Source organism: Dromiciops gliroides, chromosome 5, assembly GCF_019393635.1.
Source record: "Dromiciops gliroides isolate mDroGli1 chromosome 5, mDroGli1.pri, whole genome shotgun sequence".
Classification (NCBI taxonomy): Eukaryota; Metazoa; Chordata; class Mammalia; order Microbiotheria; family Microbiotheriidae; genus Dromiciops; species Dromiciops gliroides.
In genome coordinates, this window is record NC_057865.1 from 22,852,611 (window position 1) to 22,874,487 (window position 21,877).

Below are 21,877 nucleotides of genomic sequence, written 5' to 3' on the forward strand. Positions count from 1 at the left end.
GTCATGACATCACCTCCCCATGTCATGGTCCTCTTTGAGAGAGAAGGACAAACAACAAGAAGTTACTCAACTCCTTAGACTGTTTTCTCCTCCAGAACATGAAGGTGGTGGGACTAGACAGCTTCCAACATCTCTCCCAGCTCATCATCTAGAATCCTGTGGTCTCCTTCTTTCCCTTACTCTATCCTAAGAATTTCTTTTTATTGGAATTGGAGTCACCAAGTATCTAAATATCAGTTGGTCTGATGTGGAGGGAGGGTCTTGTTTTGCACTGAAAGTTTCTAGCTCGCCAGGCTCTGCCACAGTCATTGGTGGTAAGCTACAATCAATTCTTCAGGCTGGTATTTATGCAATTACACAACTTTAAAAAGTTTTCTTTTACACACTGTCCTGATTCTGCTTACTTTATTCTCAGCATCAAACCACGCAAGTCTTTCCAAGGTTCTCTGAATTCTTCATGTTCATAATTTATTACAGCACAGTATTACTGAATTCAATGTATAGGGATGGTTTTTCCCCCCAACAATCTAAGAGAGGCAAAAGTTCTTACTTCTACAGTAAATATTTTTAGTATTTCTTTGAAATTTAATCTAAATTCATATTTTTAGTTAGAACTGAAAAATCAATGGAAAATTTCTGGGTAATGAACACTGATACAGCAAAGAGGAAAAGCTAGAGACTATTGAATTTGAAAAATGAAGTAATCTTCATGCTCCATATTTTGAAGTTAAAAATTATTGAATTAGAGAGGTTTAGAAAAATGACATGTTAATAAGTGTTCCTCTGAGTTTAAAATATAACATTATTACTGAGAGTTTAGTGCCCATGAATTTTCTTAGGAAGCTTCAATTCAAATTTAATTGGAGTTTTGAGAAAGGAGTGATACAATTTTCTAATAGACACATGAAATACTAAATGAAAGTTGGAATTATAGGCAGTTATATCACTTTAAACTCATTTTATTCCTTCTATATTCATCATCCATTCTGACTTAGTAATTTTTACTATTGCTTGTTGGATATTTAAATTACTAGACTTTGTCAATTGATGGAGTTTTAGAAAGTCCACTTGTTTCATGTGTCTGGAGTATTACAATTTGGGGAAGGATAAAATAATGGTAAAAGACCCAGCTACCTTCCACTGGGTAATTTCAAGCCAATCGGGATATTCCCTGTGCCAATTATATCTTATACTATCTAGTACATTTGGAAAGGTCTTCTCTAATAGCATTTGGAGAGATGTTTTCATCAGAAAAACTCAGCTTAATACACTGTCATCAATATTTGGAGAACAGAAATATCCTGAAATCCTTGCTTCTAAAGAAGTTCATCTTCACTAGAAATCTAAAGCACCTAACATTTGCATAGTGGGCTGTATGTAAATGCTAACAGCAGTATAAATAACCAAAACAGAAAAGGATCAAGGAGGAATTTAGTTTATTTTTATCTATTCCCGTTTAAATATAAGCTATATTTACTCATGCATGCTGCCCTTCCTTTCCCCTCCTTGCACACACAGGCTTCAGAGAAGCAAAATCAAAGCAAATGTTTTCCCCGTACCATTTCCTTCAACAATATTAGTTAGGGTACCTTACTGCAAGAAGTGACTGCTCTAATCAGAATTTAATTTGTCCTTGTAAAATAGATAAGGCATTTAAATGATAAAGTAGCATTAGATGCTGTTCAGAAATGTGAACAATAAGAAGAAAAAAATTGGAATCATAAACACTGGCAAAGAGACTTTTACCTGAAGATAATACGATGATGTGTTTAGAAAACCCCAGCGAATCAGCAAAGAAACGGAATAAAACGATCAATAATAAAATAGCTTGATATGTGATAAACCCGAATAATCACTAGCATTTCTATCCAGTACTAACAAAAAGCCCCATTCATTAAAACGAATCAATTATGCGGGTGTTAACCTGCCATGCCTGAACGCATGAGTTATAGGAATACACCTTTTACAACAATAAAGCAAGAATTAGCTACTTTTTGTGATTGGGCCATGTCAACATAATAATACTAACCAAATTTACCGATTTAGGGACATGTCATGAGATTATCAAGGGCACATTTTATTACGTTACATCTTGAAAGAATAAGAAGTCTATGGTCTCAAGGGGATGATGAGAAAAATATGAAAGGGATCTAGCATCACTAGGTTTCAAACTGTACTGTGTGATACAGACATGCAGAAGACACTGCAGCAGTGTATGTGTCTTTGGGGACAAAGAGCAGTTTGATACAGTTTCTCTTTGTGACAGTAATGTCAGGCCTGCACACTGCCTTGAGGTCTGCCTAGGAACATCAGACCCTGACCAGAAGAAAGTGAAGTGGGTTGGTTTGCCCACCATTAGTGCAGGACACCGTGCCACGTGCATGTGTTTCAGATCTGAGGTTTTAAGAACGGAGGATTTCTTGGAAACAAGCTGAAGTTATAGCTCTTAGAAAGACCATTTCAATGAGTATGAAAGTCTGTTGGCACAGGGTGGACAAGTGTTTCCAGGCTTATTCAAAAGCCCACAATAAGAGGATCAAGCATATCAAAGTTTGGAGTTACGTATGATTGAAACGATGAACAAGATCAAGGACTAACTCCTTCAGTAAAGCTGCTGAATGAGGTGCTCAGAAAACGAGCAAAAGCTTTCAGAGGGATCCTGAACCTGGAGGGGTCGAATCTTCTGAAGAAGCTGAAGGAAAATGGATAAGGCCAGCTGCTAACAGTTCCTTATGAAGAAAAAATTCTTGTCATGAGCAAGACAATATAAACCCTGGAAAACGGAAGGTTGGAAAAAGGTGAATTTTTAGTGATGAAATTTGCTTTTTCATTTAAGACCATACTATGGGTCTTTTCCCCAAAGAGATTATGGAAGGGGGAAAGGGACCCACATGTACAAAAATATTTATAGCTGCTCTTTACATGGTGGCAAAAAATTGGAAGTTGAGGGGGTGCCCATCAATTGGGGAATGGCTGGACAAGTTGTGGTATATGAATACAATGGAATACTATTGTGCTATAAGAAACGATGAGCAGGAGGAGTTCAGAGAAACCCAGAGGGTCTTGCATGGGCTGATGATGAGTGAGATGAGCAGAACTAGAAGAACACTGTACACAGTAACATCAACATTGAGTGTTGATCTACTGTTATGGACTATATTCTTCTCACCAATGCAATGGCACAGAAGAGTTCCAGGGAACTCATGATGGAAGAGGATCTCCAAATCCAAGAAAAAAAAAAAAAGAACTGCGGAGTATAGATGCTAAATGAACCATACTATTTCTTTTGTTTTTGATGCTGTTGTTTTTTTTTCTATTTTGAGGTTTTCCATCATTGCTCTGATTTTTTTTCTCTCATAACATGACTAATGCAGAAATAGGATTAATGTTATTATGTGTATGTGTATATATATATAACCTATATCAGATTACCTGCTGTCTACGGGAGGGGGGAGGGAGGGAGAAAAATCTGAAATTGGAAAGCTTGTATAAACAAAGGTTGAGAACTATTTTTAACATGTAACGGAAAAAAAATACTTTATTAATTAAAAAAAAAAAGACCATACTAAAACCATAACATTGTGGCATCTTCAAAGGGTAAAGCATCCCTTTTCCAAAATATGTTTGTCCCCAAGGACAAACTCTGATAAATATATTAATACTGATATACTGAGAAGCTGAATTGTCTAAAATTAGGGGAAGGGAATAAGCATTTACATATACAAATGAGATGCAGGAACTGACAGGCAACAGAGAGTGCAGTTTTCCGAAGTCCTCGTTGTGGCAGGAGCTGTGGCTCCCGTATCGGACTGCACAGCCACACTATGGCCTGTGGCTCTTCAAGGTGCTGATCCATGATCGTCCGTGACTGGTGGAAGCCTACTATATGCCAGAGCTGTTCTAAGAACTGTCAAATATTATTTCATTTGATCCTCACAATAACCCTGTGAGGTAGGCACTGCTATTATGCTCAATTTTCAGTTGAGGAAACTGAGGAAGACAAAGGTTAAGTGACTTGTCTAGGGTCACAGAGGTAGTAAATGTTTGAGGCTAGATTTGAACTCAGGTTTTCCCAACTCCAGGCCCAGTGCTCTGTCTATTGCACCAATGGTCCCCAGTAGAATTAGAGAAATTCCCAAATTGAAATGCAATACTACGACAATCTCACATTATTCCACAGATGAGAAAAGGCTAAGAAATTTATCCCAAAGATCAATAATGCAACGATGGACTGGGAATTCACTTAATTTGAAGCCTGTGGAAAACTTATGGTCTAAATCAAGACAAATCTTGGGAAAATGAACTCTTTGGCACAAATGTGATAAAAGTCTGGTTTCATGATGAAGAATTAAGGAATGTGTCAAAATCTTGTGAACTCACTACTAAATCATGAAAAATGATTATAGCAAAAGTAGTAAATATCTCAAATGAAAAGATGTTAAAGATGTAAAAAGCTGTAAAGGTTTATTAAGTCAATACCTTTAACCATTTGCTTTGTCTTGAATAATCTGTGTTAAAACTGTAGAGAAACAAGAAATGAGAACAAGTAAAAACTAGTAGTCCAGTGTTTGATGACCCAAATCACTAATTACTGGCAGAAGGACTACTACTTCTTTTTCTTCTTTTTTCAAACAAGAACTGGTGGGAAAATGGGAAGGCAATTTGGCACAAATCAGGTTTAGACCAGCATCTTCTACAACTCACAGTAAATGGATGAGCAACCAAAAATCAAAGTTCACATAGAAAAGCAACTATGAAGAAGAGAACAAGAGGGGACAGTGTTCATAGCTATCACTGGGCGGAAGGCTTTGGATGAGTCCAAGCTAAGAAGCAGAATGCCAATGGAAAAAAGCTGGAAAGCTTCCAAAAAGTACTTACAATATTGGTAAGATGTGGCAAGGCCATGAGAAGATTATGAACAAAAGCTTCAGGAAATGAAAGTGTCTATTGGGCAACAATGGTTCAATCCACATGATACTAATGGAGAGCTCACAGAAGGCAAGAGCAAAAGATAAGGCTGAAAAGTTTGATCATCTTGGGTTCACAGAGCATCCTGAATGCCAAATCACAGAGCTCTATTTCTTTGGAAAGGGCAGTGGAAGATTTCTGAGCTGGTAAATCATGTGATCAAAGTGGTCCTTTCACAAGATTAAAACTCATAGAACTGTGCATGATGGAATGGATTAGACTATATGGAAACCAGGTAGGATACTCTCACAATCAGATGTGACACAAGGGCTGGAATTAGTTTGGTGCTGAAGCTAATAGAAAAAAATAATATAAGTGACATTGCAAAAAGGAAAGCGATGGGATATAGTGAAATGATTGGATGTGAATAATAGAGGCAGAAGTCAATAATGATTCCAGAGTAAGGATATCATAGAGAGAAAAGGAAAAGCAGGAGTGGTGCAGGCTTTGGTCCTGAAGATGCACGAGGATCTGATTTATGAATGTCAAGGGGAAAAATTCAGTAGCCACTGAAATGTGCAAAACTGGCACTTGAGCAAGATCAAAGCTACAGCTTCAGAACTGACATCTCCACAGAAGGGACAGCTGAAGCCCTAAGAGTGGATAATGACATATGAAGAGAAAGGGGAGAGGAGACACTTTGGATTCAACAACGTCCAAATGCAGAGCTCTGAGGAGTTCAGAGTAACCAGATCCAGGACCAAGAGAAATGTGAATTTCAGGAAGGGGACACTTTACAGTAGTGGCTCTCAAACTTTACCGTGAGAGGTACCAAGATAGCTGCTGTGCAAACACAAAAGCCAAACAATGTCTGCTCTCAAAGAGCTTATCAGTGGAGGGAGGTATGTGCACAGATTCGGGGCGGGGGTGAGGGAATGGGGGCGGTCAGGGAAAGCTTCCTGAAGAAGGCAGCCCTTGAGCCGAGTCCTGAAGAAAGCCAGGAACTCTGAAACTAAGGTAAGGAGAGAGACGATTCCTAGATTGGCGAACAGCCAGTGCCAAAGCCTGGCAAGCAGAAAGCCCTTAACAAATACTTCCTGATGATCTGCACTGGTTCATTTATACAGCTGTCCGCCCAACACAAACGCCCAATAAGCGAGCACTTTAGGAAGTGCTCACAATAACCCTTCAGCGTGAGCACATGCATATGAGTGCTGAAACCCAGAACTGCCAGTCTTTTCCTGAGACTTCTCTTTCTGAAATAGCATTTTATATGGATCTATGCAGAGCACCTAGAGAAAACAGCTAAATAAACGCCTGGAGAGTAACCACTAAGTAACCCTAACGAGCCGCACTCCTGGCAATGTTAGGAAAGCAAGGCATCAACTTTTCTTAAATAATTGCCGACCCCGGCTAACAGCAAAGCTGGAACCTGCACTCCAGGGGCCTGATTCACTCTAGCCCAGCCGGCTCCAGACGCCTTTGTGAGCTGTCACCCGCTGAGATGCCCATCTACGACAAATACACGAAACCCCACCGCACCGACACGCCACTTCTCTTCCGTGGACAGAATACACAGAGAGGGCTTGTGGGCGTGAAGCAAAGAATCAGGGATTACTTACCCACAAGTAGTATGTGAACTGGAGGGCAAAAATAGCTATGCCTTCATTATCAAAGGATCCAGCTACTGAACGAGAGATGTAGCCTGGCACAATTGCAATGAAGCAGGCCGCTAACAGCCCTGCTCCTTGGTTCCACAGTTCTCTGGTGAGCAGGAAAGTAGAAATAGATGTAAGGCCGCTAAAAATTGGTGCTAGAAACACACACACATCTCTTATGTGAACAGTTATGTTCAGCATATTTAAAATCCAATGTATAAGGCCAGCTGTCACCATCAATCCTGGGTAGACCTAGGAGGAAAAAAAAAGTCCAATTAAACTAATATTTAAGGAACAAAACTGCTAAAAAAGCTAATGGTGAAAACAACAACCAAAAAATGTGAACAATCACATACAAATGTGTTCCTTCCCTATTACTGTATTTTTATTTTATTGTTTTGAACTTTAAAAAATTATTTTCATAGATACAGCAGAACACAAAAAGGACCACATAAGAAATCATGAATCTCCCATCTATACAACTTGCATTTTTATTAATAAAAACTAACATTTCTGTTAACACTTTGAGGTTTACAAAACACTTTATAATGATCTCACTTTATCTTTACAGGGAGGTAGGTGCTATTATAACCTCAACTGAGGCCAACAGAGGTTAAGTGACTTGTACAGGGTCACACAGCTAGGAAGTGTCTGAGGCTGAATTTGAACACAGGAGTTCCCAACTCCAGGTTCAGCATGTGTTGCCCAGATGTCTCAGGGTTTGTTTGGGATTTTTTTTAGTTTTAGTCATTTTAAAGTATGTCAAATCACACAAGTTACTTTTCAAAGCTGTCATGCTTGTCTCTGCTTCCTTCTGAACTGCTTCTGTGCATTAAAAAAAAATGGTTCGGGGGCAGCTAGGTGGTGCAGTGGATAAAGCACTGGCCTTGGATTCAGGAGGACCCGAGTTCAAATCCAGCCTCAGACACTTGACACTAGCTGTGTGACCCTGGGCAAGTCACTTAACCCTCATTGCCCCACAAAAGGAAAAAAAAAAAGGTTCTGGGGAGCCTGGCCTACTGGTAACCCTCCCATTCCTCTCTATTCAAAAGAAACAACCTTCTAAGGAATAAACACACTTGAGCAGAATGAATTCGCAGAGGGGCTACCAAGCCCCAAAAGTCTTTGCCCTCTGCCAGGATGAGGGGAGCCCGCTCCACCAGAGGCACTCTGGAGACAGGATTGGTCCATACTGTTTTTCTTTACATTGTGGCTGCCCCAGCATAAACTACTCCCCAGGATTCTCTGAACTTGTCTTTGATCATTTGTAATGGTGCAAGACTCTCCACGAGGCTCATAGGCAGCAGTTTGTTTAGCTGTTCCCCAGGTTTCTAAGAGACAACTTAAGGTGCCCCCTCAAGGATAATTCTTTGCTTTTCTCTTCCCTACTACTCCCTTCATTTTCCCCTGAGGATCAGGAAGTTTTTTTCTGCTCTTCTTTCTCCATCATCATCCACTCTGGCCTCACTTATTTCCCTACGGAGTTCCACATATTATACCCCAATCTATTATGGATTTCACCTCCTTCCACCCATTTAGAGTCAGATCCATCCAATGCCTGCTCCACCCACAGGTTCTTCCTGTCTGTACACGCTTTATTTGAACCGCAATAATGAGATACAGCAATATCCACTCCCTTCTTCCCTTCTTCATTACTGTATTCCTTTTACCTTCACTTTTTTTCTGTTCTTTAAAACTCAAAAAAATTAGGCCAGAAGTAGTCCACCTCCTAGGAGTTGTATTTTTTTCATTAATCTCCTCATTACCATTTCTTTTCACCCTATTAAAATGGTAGTACTACTATATAATCATATATCCCCTTCCAAATCTACCTTTCTAGGTTTCTTTCAATTCTGGTGTTCTCATTTCAAAGTTAAAAACAAAACAAAACAAAACAAAAAAGGGCAGCTAGGTGGCGCAGTGGATAGAGCACTGGCCCTGGAGTCAGGAGAACCTGAGTTCAAATCCGGCCTCAGACACTTAACACTTACTAGCTGTGTGACCCTGGGCAAGTCATTTAACCCCAATTGCCTCACTAGAAAACAAAAAACAAAACAAAGTTTGTACTCAGCTCTGGTCTTTTCATTTAAAAAATGCTTCAAAGTCCTCTTCCATTAAAGGTCTCTTTCCCGCAGCTTTGTAGGTTAAGATACTAAGCCTTTCTCATTGCATTTTGGAAGACTGAATTCCTAACTCTCCTCTCAAAAGTAGTAGAAGCTGCCATGGCTTATTGTTATCTGCACTGTGGTTCACTGGTATTCTGGGACATTCATCTTTCACACGGAAGTTCTGGGTTTTAGCTATGACATTTCTGGGACTTTTTATTTTGAGGTTTCTTTTAGGATATGATTTCCTTCTATTTTTTCACTCATTTGATTTTAATAGTTCTTGCTACCTTATGAAGTTATTGATTTGTCTGGTCTATTCTAGTTACCAGGGATTCCATTATTTGGTTGAGGTTTTTCACTTTCTTTTCTAAGTGATAGATATCCTTCCAATTCTTTCCTCTAGAGCTTTTATTTCATTTTGTTTTTATCCCATGCTTCATTTTTTCTAGTCCTTGTGGAAAATGCATTTTTCCCTTTGAGTTATTGCTTGCAGAAGTTAAGAGTAGTCCCTGGTGATGTCATTCTATCTCAATGATGAAAGAATTCACAATGAGAAAAAGCTTCAAAGTGAGGTTCTCCTCCTGAGAGTAGGGGTCACACACCCACCCTGACTGAAATGAACTCACACAGGGATCTGTTCCCCATAACAACAAACCACCTATTTTACAGTAAAAGTAAAGGGCTACAGAGACATGACTTTGAGGGGTTCTCATATTTCCAGGGCTTAAAATTTAGGAATAGAACCCTGAAAGATTCTGCCTCTTCTACCTGAAGGTGTCTCAGACTGTGGAACTTCCAGTCCAATAGTGTGTTATTATTATAGTCTGTCCTTAAAGTCAAATCAGATGGTAACTGTCTATTGCTACCCTCAAAAAAAAGACCCAAATGTGTAATTCTGTTAGCAACTTTCTCTGAGGAAATTTAAAAACCTGTTACAAGGCTAGGCAAGAGAGAATACTAATGCTAAGGAACCAGAGAAAATAAAGAAACTATAATCAATGATTTTAGAATTTTAGGAACATACACACACACCATACACACACCACAGACACAAACACACACTCACTCACACTATTAAGCACTGAATTCCATTTCTATGGGAAAAGCCCTCAAATGCTTTCCATGATTTAGTTCTGGTTAGTTAGAGGCAACTGATGTTTTACTGGGCAATCTGGAGTTCTCTGCTGCTAGTGACAGTGCTATCTTGCCCATAAGTTAGGAGTATAATCTGCACCAGTGTGTCTCAGTGGAAAAAGAAAAAGCATCAGCTCCAGAGGAGGGCTGGGTTCGGAATCTTACCTCTCATTTGGTCATTCACTGCTCTGAACCTCAGTCTCCTCCTCTGAAATGCGGAGTGAGTAACAGCTCTAAATCTCTAGCTCTGGACCGTAGCCCCTTTGACAAGAACAGTAATTTAAGCTCTATGTGCCCCAGGTATCCAAATCTGCCTAATATACTCGGGTCCAGAAATGGCAAACTTCTTTACTAATGTTTTAGAAGCCAGTTTTTTCCAAGTTGAACAAACTGCTTTTCTGAATCACAGAAATTATCTAACAAAGTCGACGTCTGCTTTTAAAAAAAATTTCTCCTTAAAAACAAACCAACACTGCTACTCTTGAGATCTGCAGGAGCCATAACACAATTGCAACAGAGCCTCTGGCTTGTTGAGTAGGGCATCAGGAACCAGAAAAACAACAAGCTGCACTCAGCGAGCACTTCCCAGCTTCTGACAATACTCTGCATACACCAACCGTTCCACAGTAGTACCGGGAGCACTTACGATCAGAGATTTAAAGCAGGAAGGAGTCTTAGAAGTTCTGGAGCCCAAACTCCTCGTTTTATAGATCAGAAAACTGGAGCCCAGGAAAGCTGGTTACAGGAATTACCCAGATAACACAGGATGCGAGTCTTGGCAGCCCTCGTCCCAAGCTCAATTAGTTAACAACACACTGCTCTATTCTGAACTCTCACCAGCCACCTTCCCAACTGGTAGAACCGGGCCTCCTAGAACACTTCCATTTCTTTCGGAACTCACTAGTTCTCAGTCAGTTCTTCGCTTTCCCTAGCAGCAAATGCTGACCAGCCCAGGCCACCTCACTGGACAAGGGCTCATTCCCCATTTTCCCTCCGATCCTCTTTGGCACTAGCCCCAGCTGGCTCATGGTGCACTCACAGTCTGAGACCATCCCCAGAAAGTGCTGCAGGGCTACACATTATCCCATCTCTGCAGTTTTTCCCCAAGAAGAACATGAGACACTTTGTTAAAAGATCTGCTCAAATCTAGGTAAGCTAGAGCTAAAACATTTCCCTACTTACTTTTTTTTTTTTTTAGTGAGGCAATTGGGGTTAAGTGACTTGCCCAGGGTCACATAGCTAGTAAGTGTTAAGTGTCTGAGGCCAGATTTGAACTCAGGTACTCCTGACTCCAAGGCTGGTGCTCTATCCACTGCACCACCTAGCTGCCCCACCCTACTTACTCTTACATACTAAATTTGAATACAGACAACTTCTGATCTTGAGTGGCCAATTCTCAATTATAGTAATAAAGAACAGAAATTCAAAAATGGTACATCTGCTTCCTTCCACTTAAGTTTTTCAGGAAAGCTGCTCTCCAAACAAAACCACACATATACACCAAATCCCACTATTTGTATTTTCCTCAACTACATCACACTAGAAATTAATACAGTAACCCAAAAGAAAGCAAGAGAAGGAAATTAAAACAGGAATATAAAGCTAATACAAACAACAAACTATATGACTGAAAAAAATCAATATTTATGATGTAAACAACCTTCAAATACCCATACTCTCCCAAAAGACAGATTTAATAAGATAATTAATTACTTATTTATAAAATTAACAAAAATTTTATCTTATATACTTACAGTGCCACCTACTATTCTTCCTAGTGGATACCATGCTCTTTCATCAAACCAATTTAAAAATTCATAGAACCCATGGGATGCAAGATGATGCGTTGATCTATAATTAAACCTAGAGAAAGAAGGGAGAAAAAAGTACATTATTTTCTTTTCATCACAATACCAACTAGCTGAACATGGACGAAAATCTTTATGCCAAATCTTCAGACTTATTTATTAAAACCTTGTAAGAAAGACTAGTGTTTATTTTGCCCTATCCTCTAATTCTTTAGTAGTCAACAGAGAAAGAAGCATTAACTGCTTTGGCAAGTTATATAGATGGTTGTGAAAGTTACCTGGCTGATATATCAGATAAGAATCAAAGAATTTCAGAACTAAAAAGGATTACAGATCACTAAGTACTCCCACTCCATCATTTTACAGATAAAGAAACTGAAGCAAAGATGAAAATTTAAGCTCCCTCCTTTCTAAGGTAATGTCCTTCATCTTGAATGAGTTCTAAATCATTCAACAACAAATACCTGCTTGTTTTGTTTTGAATGGGCCTGGCCACAGGGCTGAGACCAGAAAGTGCAACAAAGACAAGTACACTCAAGTGGTTAACAATTTAAGAGATTTATTTACTAAGGCAAAACAAGATGAGAAAGTCCTAATACTCTACTGGATAACAAAAAATCCATACAGACCACATCAGTTTAGACCTTGAAAAAAGAATCTGGTCATAGCTTCTTACCCTTCCATAAACATGAGAGGGCAGCTAGGTGGCACAGTGGATAGAGCACCAGCCCTGGAGTCAGGAGGACCTGAGTTCAAATCCAGCCTCAGACACTTAACACTTACTAGCTATGTGACCCTGGGCAAGTCACTTAACCCCAATTGTCTCACTTAAAAAAAAAAAATCTTCATAAACATGAGAGGAAAATGAAGCCTAGAGCCTAGAGAGGTTCAGAAAATTTCACAGCTGAAGGTTCTGTTCAGGATTTGATCCTAGAAAAAGTTCGTCTTGTTCATCTGGCAGCTCCTCACTTACTGCAGGCTGATGCCTCCACGACCCCCCTTTCAGATTCCTTTCTGGCGTTATCTTCCTCCATCCGATTATAAGCTTCTTGAAGACATGGAATGTATCTTTTTCATATTTTTATCCTCAGATGTAGCATGGTACCTGCCACATAGTAGGCTCTCTTAACAAATGCTTATTGGATAGGAAAAACTAGAAAACAATCTCAGCTTCTCTGGAATTTTCTTTCATGAAGTGTCTATATTCCAGGATCAAGAGAGTCTATGGCTAGATATAGACCTGAAATTCATCTGCACAGATATTCCAATCCATGGGATCTGATAACCAGGTGGGAAAGGGCACTGGACAAAGCCTCAGTCAGCAAAGCTGTCTCATGTGACAATCACCTAAGTTGAAAAGAGAATAGCAGAGCTGGGGATTCTCCTCCTAAAGCTACAGAGTATCCCTGCTGGTCACCTAGAAGGAGAACCTTGAGGCCACTGATCTGAGCACTAGGGGGCGGTGCCATCAGTGACAGTGGCAGAAGCCAAGAACGGGCGCTCCACTGTTCCCCCAGATTGGGATTCTCTGTCTCATTTCCACCTCTGGGTGGAAATCTTCCACAAGCAGCCTTTCCTGCCCCTCTTCTTTCATTAGACTGGGAACCCCTGAGGACAGGCCTGCCTTGGGGGCGGGGGTGGGGGGTGGGGGTGTTCCTTTTTCTCCCTAGCACTTAGCATAGCCCCTGGCATGTGGCAGGCACTTGAGGCCTCCTAGAAAGGGAATTATGGGTAGAACATGATCCTGAAGAAGGCCAAGTGAGATTAGCCTGGGAAAGGACATGGGCCGGACTCTCTAAACTTTGTACAGTGAATGCCTGGGGCTTAGCCAAGTGGTCTGTCCACAAAAGACAGGGTTGCTGAAGATGAACCTGAACACCCTGAAATGGGGAGATGGTCCTGTGAGGGAGCCAGGGTGAGAAGAACCAGGGCCGGGAGTGACAGTGGAACGCTAAGATGCCAACGGGCCATGGGGAAGGCAGGCCAATGCATCTCCACACAGCAGTGACAAGCTAAACCGGAAACCTTTCAAGTAATGAAGCCTTTACAACCGTATGGACAAAGAAGCAAAATCGACTGGACTCATTTTATAGCAGAAACACCTATGAAAGATTCTGTCAGCAAGCCTGTACAGACCTTACAAGAAAAAAAACAACATGGAGAAAACTGGAGGAAGAAAGCCAAGGATTTAAGAATGTCACTGGCATGCTTTCTGCTTTGCTGGGCTCAGGGGGCCAGAAGACCAGCTATGCCCCTTCCTTGAAAGTTCTGAGTCCAAGCTGTGGAAGAGCCCTCCAGATTGTCCCAAGACCATTCTCTGGGTTAAGAAGCTTTCATTCACATGCTTTCAGTGCCCCATATCTCTGACTCAATGCTCACTGCAAAGGCAACAGAGTGTGAGGATAAATGCATTTGCTAGGATTTGCTGTAAATAGGAGGGAGTGATGAACGGACAGAGGGCTGGGCTTCATGTCAAGGGACTTGGGTTCCAATCCTATCTAGCCCCACCCAGACTACAGCAAAACAGCACCCCCAAAATTCAGTTTTCTACTGGGGAAAATATTACTAACCACATAAGGTCATAAGCAAAGCACTTTTGCAAACCTCAAATGGCTAAAGAAATTCAAGTTATCTACCTCCCAAGAGGTAGATGAATGAGACTTAGCAGGCTTCCTGAGTATTACAATATCACACATTTACATGTTGTTTTTGAAGCACAAGCTAATACAAGGACAAAGAAATGTTGTCTGACTAGTTCTATCACTTCAATGAAAGATCTTTTTCAGAACTGTTTTCCAAAGGTTTTCCAGCCTAACCAACTGGAAAGTAGTAAAACTCTTCCACTGGTGGACAATTACAGAGCTCATCCATCGTCCACCTCCCCGCAAAGTTACTATTCAGAATTTGAAATGTTATTAGAGAAGAGACATTTAATAATTTTTTGCTGAACGAAGTGCCAAATACGTGCAGCAACACATTGTGTCCAGTGTTTGGGGAAGTACCAATATAAGTAAGGCATGATCCTAGCTCTCAAAGACCTTCGGGACTAACATGAGCAATTTCCAATTTCAAGCTATCAAAAGTTTAGTTTTTCCAAATTGCTTGTGTCTAGAATTATGTTCGAAGTGAACATTAAGAAGGTGGGTTAGGGGGTGGGGTGGCATCCCAACCCCCACAGGGGGAACAGAACCTTTATATCATGGTAAAAGAAAGGTTATCTTCTCTTGATGAAGAACTTGGTCGGTTTTTTATTAAGTCTCCCCAAACACCCTGTGATAGGTTCTAGGAATTAGCTGGGGGCAACCTCCTTCATACCCATAAACAAAAATACAAGTGAGTTAGAAGGATGGGTTTAACCTTACAAGAAAATTCTGCGGTCCACTGTGAAATTATAAAGAAAAATGTGAGCGTTGTTGAACAGTGTTGTTTAATAGTGTTGACAAATCACAGAGGATGGCAAGAGTGAGAATGATTCTCCTGAAGCCCAGAATACCACCTGAAAACAGGCTACAGGCTTTTCTAATGAATATTCTTGGAGAAAATGATCCTAGCTAGATAAGGCTTCATGCTACCTTTCTAAGAGCAAGCAGCAAGTGACAAAGAAGTGTGGCCATACCCTGTTCTCATTCAGGAAAGTGCTCAGGATGCCAGGTTTAGACCCTGGAGTCTAAACCCCTCAGTTTACAAATGAATGAGCAGGTACAATGATGGCACACTGACGGACCCCATGCCCTATACCATTCCTAACTGGAGCGTTGGTTACTTCAACACAAGTATAATTCCCCAAGATTAAGTATTACTTTATGTCCCTTTCAAGAAAGCAGAGGGTAGAGTACATATGGAAAGATTTTCTCTTGTAAAAAGTTACATTAAAAAGCTTTTTGACGATGAAAGTGTTAATCTTCAGCAAGCTGGAAAGCTTAGCTCTCTGGAATGATTCATTCCCAAAGCCTTTGAATTGCTAACATTTTCATGTATTATATGCCTGCAATAATTCAGCTTATTTCACAAAGGACCCAGAATGAAAACGACAGTAGGAAGCTTAGTAAAAAGTTAATAGGAACTCAAACTAAAAGATCTCAAACGAAGGGAGGGAACTTTGGGCCATGTAGGTCCACCCCCTCAGTTTATGGATGAGGTCAAGCACAATCCACTGGGCCACCAGCTGCCTCTAACTAGAAAATCTATTCAGGTTAGTTCTCTCTTGGCCTGAAACTGCTCCCATTTAGGCACGATTTCTAAATGAGTTGATTTCAGAGAGGCACAGGACCTAAGGGCCCTCCATGTATTCTTCTCTTTTCCTCTGCCCCTGAACTTCTGTTTTAGGTCAGTCCAGTCTATTAAATACTGACTAGTCTGGTTCTCTGGTAGGGTCCGAAAGAGGATCAATGTGGCATTGAGCCATATATTCTTATGTAGAAAATCTCTTAATTTTAATCTGAACCCCAAATCCTCAGAAATATTTTTTATTTCCTAAAAGAACAAAGTTTCAAACAAAGCAGCTTTACAAAAAAGACAGAATAAGAGACTGGTTCTTTACAAAACGAATCCTCTCAGGACTTTTCTGTATGGAAAGTTTCCACTGTGCATTTAAAAGAGATTCCATTTATATGGAATTCTTCTAAAGAAAACATCTGAGTAAAGTAAGACTTGCAAATGCTTCACAGTGGAAGCATTTTAGTCCTTATTAATAATGTTGTCCACTACCATTCAGCTCCCTTATTTGCACCTACCAAAAACATTTAGCACAGAACAAGCAAGCAAAATTTATAAAGCAACAACTACATGGCAGGTCCGGTGCTAAGCATTAGGGAAAAAAAAAATCACGAAAAAAATCTCTAAGCATACATTCTATTTTTATTTTATTTTTTTTTGGTGGGGCAATGAGGGTTAAGTGATTTGCCCAGGGTCACACAGCTAGTGTCAAGTGTCTGAGGCCGGAATTTGAACTCAGGTCCTTCTGAATCCAGGGCCGGTGCTTTATGCCCCTAAGCATACATTCTAAAGAAGAAAACAAGAAAGCAGAGAGATGTTTAGTAGATGATAGATCTCTAGACAGATAAACATGTATGTATGTATATCATGTATCCACAGACTATAGTGCTCTGTGTAAAGGCCTGTTTGGTTAGATCTCAGAGCATGTAAATACTAGTATACAACAATGCTGGGAAAATAGGTTGGGATCGGTTGTAAAGGCTTGAAAACTTCCATTTTAGAAGCAATAGAAGTCATTGGAGTTTGCTGAGTAGGGGGTTACATGGTAGATATGTGCTTAGTGAAAATCCCTGTCAGCACTGTGAGGGATGGACTGAAGTGGGATGACACCAGAGGCAGAGGAACCAAGTAGGAAGCCCTTGCAAAAATCCAGGCTACACAAGACAAGGACCTGACAAGGGATCACTTTTAAGTGGAGAAAGGTTTTTAGAAGTAGAAATGAGAAAATGTGACAGCAGACTATGTGGGGTGGGTGAAAATGAGGAGGTGAAGATGACACTGGATGGTGATTGATAGTAAGAGGAAAGTTTGGAAGAGCAGAAGAGTCTGCTTTGCGCGTGTTGAGTTTGAAAAGTCTTTGGAAGATGTCCAAAGGCAGGCAGTGATGTAGGACTGGACGTCAGGAAAAGGATTAAGGCTAAGATATACAGATCTGGGACAGCTAGGTGGCACAGCAGATAGAGCGCCAGGTCAGGAATCAGGAAGATTTGAGTTCAAATCCAGCCTCAGACATTTACTAGCTGGGTGACTCCAGGCAGGTCACTTAACTGTTTGCCTTAGTTTTCATCATCTGCAAAATGAGCTGGAGAAGGAAATGGCAAACCACTCCAGTATTTTTGCCAAGAAAACCCCATGAGGTCACAAAGAGTTGCGCATGACTAAATAATACCATCAATACAGATCTGAGTATCATGTGCATAGATAATTATTGAACACAATGGAGTCGATCAGATTACCAAGAGAATATATAGGGAGGAGAAAAAAGAAGGCCCAAGACAGAACCTTGGAGGGAGGGTAGAAAACACACACCCTCCAAAAGAAAGCTAGTGACAGGGGAAGATCCAGCAAAGGAGGTTAAGGAAGAATGGTCAGACAAGCAGAAGAACCAGGGGAGAACAATATCATGAAAACCTACAGAGATGAAACTATCCAGGAAGAGACAGTGATCAGGGTCAAAGGCTGCAGAGAGAGGTCACAAAAGAATAAAGATTGGGAATTATGAGATCATCAGCCAACCACTCTGTAGAGCAATTTGGAAGTATGCCCAAAGGGCTATAAAACTTTTCATACCCTTTGACCCAGCAGTGGGTCACTGCTAATTCTGTATCTCAAAGAGATCATAAAAAAAGGAAAATGATCCACATGTACAAAATATTTATAGCTGCTCTTTTTGTGGTGGCAATGATTTGGAAATTGAGGGGATGCCTACCAATTAGGGAATGGGTGAACAAGTTGTGGTATATGAATGTAATGAGCAAGAGGATTTCAGAAAAACCTGGAAAGACTTTCACAAACTGACACACTTAGAGAAATGAGCAGAACCAGGAGAACATTGTACACAGTAACAGCAACATTGTGTGATGATCAACAATGATAGACTTAGCTCTTCTCAGCAATACAATGATCCAAGACAATTCCAAAAGACTCATGATAGAAAATGCCATCCACACCCAGAGAAAGAACTATGGAGTCTGAATGCAGATTGAAACATACAATTTTCACTTTTTCCCCCCCTTTCTTGTAGTTTTTCTCTTTTGTTCTGATTCTTCTTTCACAACATGACTATATGTGGAAATATTTTATACATGACTGTACATGTATAACCAATATCAGATTGCTTGCTGCCTTGGTGGGGGGGGGGGGGAAGCAGGAATAAAAAGATGGAACTAAAAGTCTTATAAAAAATGAATGGTGAAAACTATCTTTACACATAATTGGGAAAAAAGCCCAAATACTATTTATACAAAAAAAAAGTGGTTTTTTTTGTTTCTGTTTTTAAAAAGAGATCATCAGTCACTTTAGAAAGAGTGCTTTCCCTCTCCAGCTGATGAGGTCAGAAGCCAGACTGCAGTGTTTAACCAAGAAGCTGAGAAAATATGAAGATAAACAAGGGAAAGGCTACCTCTTCATCGAAGAGGTGAGTGAAGGGGAGAGTGACAAAAGATGACCAAGTGAGGTGAGATGAAGAGTGGAGAAGGAACCCTAGGTAAACAAGCTTAATTTTCAGTGGAATATGAGCTGTAGTCCTCAGCTGAGAGAACAGAGGAAAGTAGTACATGGGGAGACTTGAGGAGGCACATTGGGAAGGGTTAGGAGAACTCTCATGGTGAGTAGGATATTGGAGTGATTAGATAGGAGGATAAGGATTTTCTTACTGCAGTAAGGGCTCATTTGAATGTATAGAATATGAATCTGTATTGGAGCTATTCAAAAAGTTTTGTGATTTTCTCCAGCTCTGCTCAGTAGAATTTTCTCATTAAGCTTTCTATAAATTTGGTCTTCCTTTCACATATATCTGGCTCTTTGATGAAGTAATAATGCTGAAAATAATCTACACTCTTTCTGCACAAGCTTTTAAAGAGCGAGTCAGATAAACACAGCACTCTTTTAGGTTCTTCTGGCCTCCTCATTATGGCAAATGATTCATATCAGTTAAATTTCTATATGAAATTAATATCATTGGCACTAGCATCTTTAATCCATTTCCCATTTTTCAGCACCAATCACTTATTTTTGGTAGGTGTTTAAACAAAGAAAGGTGTTTAAGCTGCACACCATTTTTTTTTTTGGGGGGGGTTGTCTTTTATTCCTTATTTTAACAACTTTCTATTGATACTGATTCTTATTCTATTAAATTGGTGGGTATGCCTGAAGAAAGTGAGGTTGTTCAAAAAATGAGTCCCACAATCAAACCTAAGTCCTCTGAAGTGTTACTGGATACTCTCCATGTCCAGAAAGTTCTGGTTCTTTTTTTTTTTTTTTGGAAGACGGGATTCATGAGATATAGAAGCAAAGAATAACAGAAAGGTCCTTGTGTAGTGAGTGTATCCAAGCCAATTGGCCTCGCCTTCTGAATGATATTTACTAACATATATTTTGCCATCTTTAGCTATTACCACATTTACTTTTAAGTCACCAAGTATCAAAGTATATGTTAATTTAATCTGATAGGTCTTATTGAGTTCATGGGATTTTTCTACTTCATCTTCTTAAACAGATGTTGACACAGAAAACAGAATTATTGTCATGGTGGACTTAAAAACAACCAAATGCTTATTGTGAGCAGCACTGCAATGTAATATGACCAAATATCCAAACAATTCATGGCGCTTGGTGCCTTTGAGTATACAATTAAAAATTCTGCCTGCTCCTTTATATGTACTTTTCCAAGGAGAACCCATAAGCCATCCTTCCAGTTAGCTGCAACAAGAACATAAAAATGGATACAGCTCAGTTCCTCCAAAAGTAAACCCAGTAACTAATAAATTGATGGAAATCTAAAATTTAAGAGTATTAATGACTAACAATGTTTATAAACCATATAAAACTGTGATTCTTAGAACTCAACTTTCTTTCCCACAATCTGGCCACAAGCACTGCAGAAGAAAGACACTACGTGAGACTGAGGACCATTTTTTATTTTTCTATTTCTTGGGATACTATGACCAAAGAATTCATCACAATGAGGTATCGGTGTAAGGCTCTATTAAAAGTATTTGCCCACAACACACACACACACACAAGTATTTGCCATAAGACATTTTAATTACACAAAATATCTGACACTCCCCTGAACAAGATGCCTTTATGGTGATTTGTTCTTAAATTTTTACAGCCCTCCTCAATTTTTAAAATGGTAACTGCCTAAACAAAGCAAAATAAAAATATCACAAGATTTATAGACTATGAAAGTAACTAGGTTGAGGTGCTTTTTTTTTTGGTGAGGCAATTGAGGTTAAGTGACTTGCCCAGGGTCACACAGCTAGTAAGTGTTAGGTATCTGAGACTGGATTTGAACTCAGGTCCTCCTGAATCTAGGACTGCTGTTCAATCCCCTGTGCCACCTAGCTGCCCCAAGTTGAGGTGCTTTTGAAAAAAAATGTTATTTCGGGGACAGCTAGGTGGCCCAGTGGATAGAGCACTGGCCTTGGATTCAGGAGAACCTGAGTTCAAATCCAGCCCCAGACACCTAACACTTACTAGTTGTGTGACCTTGGGCAAGTCACTTAACCCCAACTGCCTCACCCAAAAAAAAAAAAAGTTATTTCTCACATGGATAAACTTAAATGTTAGAAAACTAAAAGTTTAGGCATCTAAAAGCCAATTAAAGTAGCTCATTACCCAAAGATCTGGCTATGTATCCTATTTTTAGCCAACAACTCACCATAAGGTCGAAGAGAATATTGTATACAGTAACAGCAATACTGTTTTAAGAACAACTTTGAGCAAATAAATCATATTGACTATTAAATACCCAAAATAACTACAAAGGACACATGAAAGAAGATGCTATCTACATCCAAAGAAAGAATTGATAAAAAAGAAGTATGCGCATAATGATTTTACACAGACAGACAGACAGACAGACACATATACATGGTAGCCTTGTGGTGGAGGAAGGGAAAAAAAAGAAAATAATTTATGATACCTTTATCACATATCTAAAGCAATAGCAAGTTATACATAATAAACTTGCAATTTCATGTGCAATAATCTTTTAAAAATTGTATCATGTTATGGAAATGCTTGTTTTATTCTATTAATTAAAAAATAAATAAAAGAACAAGACAAATTGAAACTGGAAGGAAAAAAAGGCTGAATTGTTCTCAAACCTGGACAATGTAGTAAAATGGATTTTAAAAAATATGGCAGGATATTTTCAAACTAACCATTTCCTCCTTTTCCTGGTCTTTTCCCAACATGCTCAGTTCTCTCACCTGTAAAAAAAGCTTCACTTACCCCATCATTCACTTGACACCATCATCTCCTCTCCATCCTTTAACAGCCAATTTCTTAGAAAAGGATCTTCCACTATTGCCTCTAGTCCTTCACATCTCACTCCTCGCCTGCCCTCAGTCTGGTTTGGGGACTCCTTCCCTCCACTGAAACTGCCTTCAAGGAAACTCATGTCTCTTTATTGCTAAACTTTTTCAATTTTCCAACCTCTATTCTTCTCTGAAACAGTCAAGTCAACAAGCATTTGTTAAGCTCTTACTAAGTGCCAGGCACTGTTCTAGGTACTAGATAGAAATCTAACACAAGCAAA

General features: G+C 39.8%; 1 protein-coding gene across 1 annotated transcript in view; it reads right to left on the minus strand.

Annotated features, from left to right (window-relative positions):
* Positions 1 to 21,877, minus strand: part of STT3B (STT3 oligosaccharyltransferase complex catalytic subunit B) — a 91,251-nt gene that overhangs the window by 42,310 nt on the left and 27,064 nt on the right. The window contains exons 2-3 of the mRNA XM_043966272.1: positions 11,563 to 11,671; positions 6,531 to 6,818 (exon numbers count right to left, since the gene is read on the minus strand). Coding sequence (XP_043822207.1) covers positions 6,531 to 6,818; positions 11,563 to 11,671 — 397 coding nt within the window. The remainder of the gene's footprint in view (positions 1 to 6,530; positions 6,819 to 11,562; positions 11,672 to 21,877) is intronic.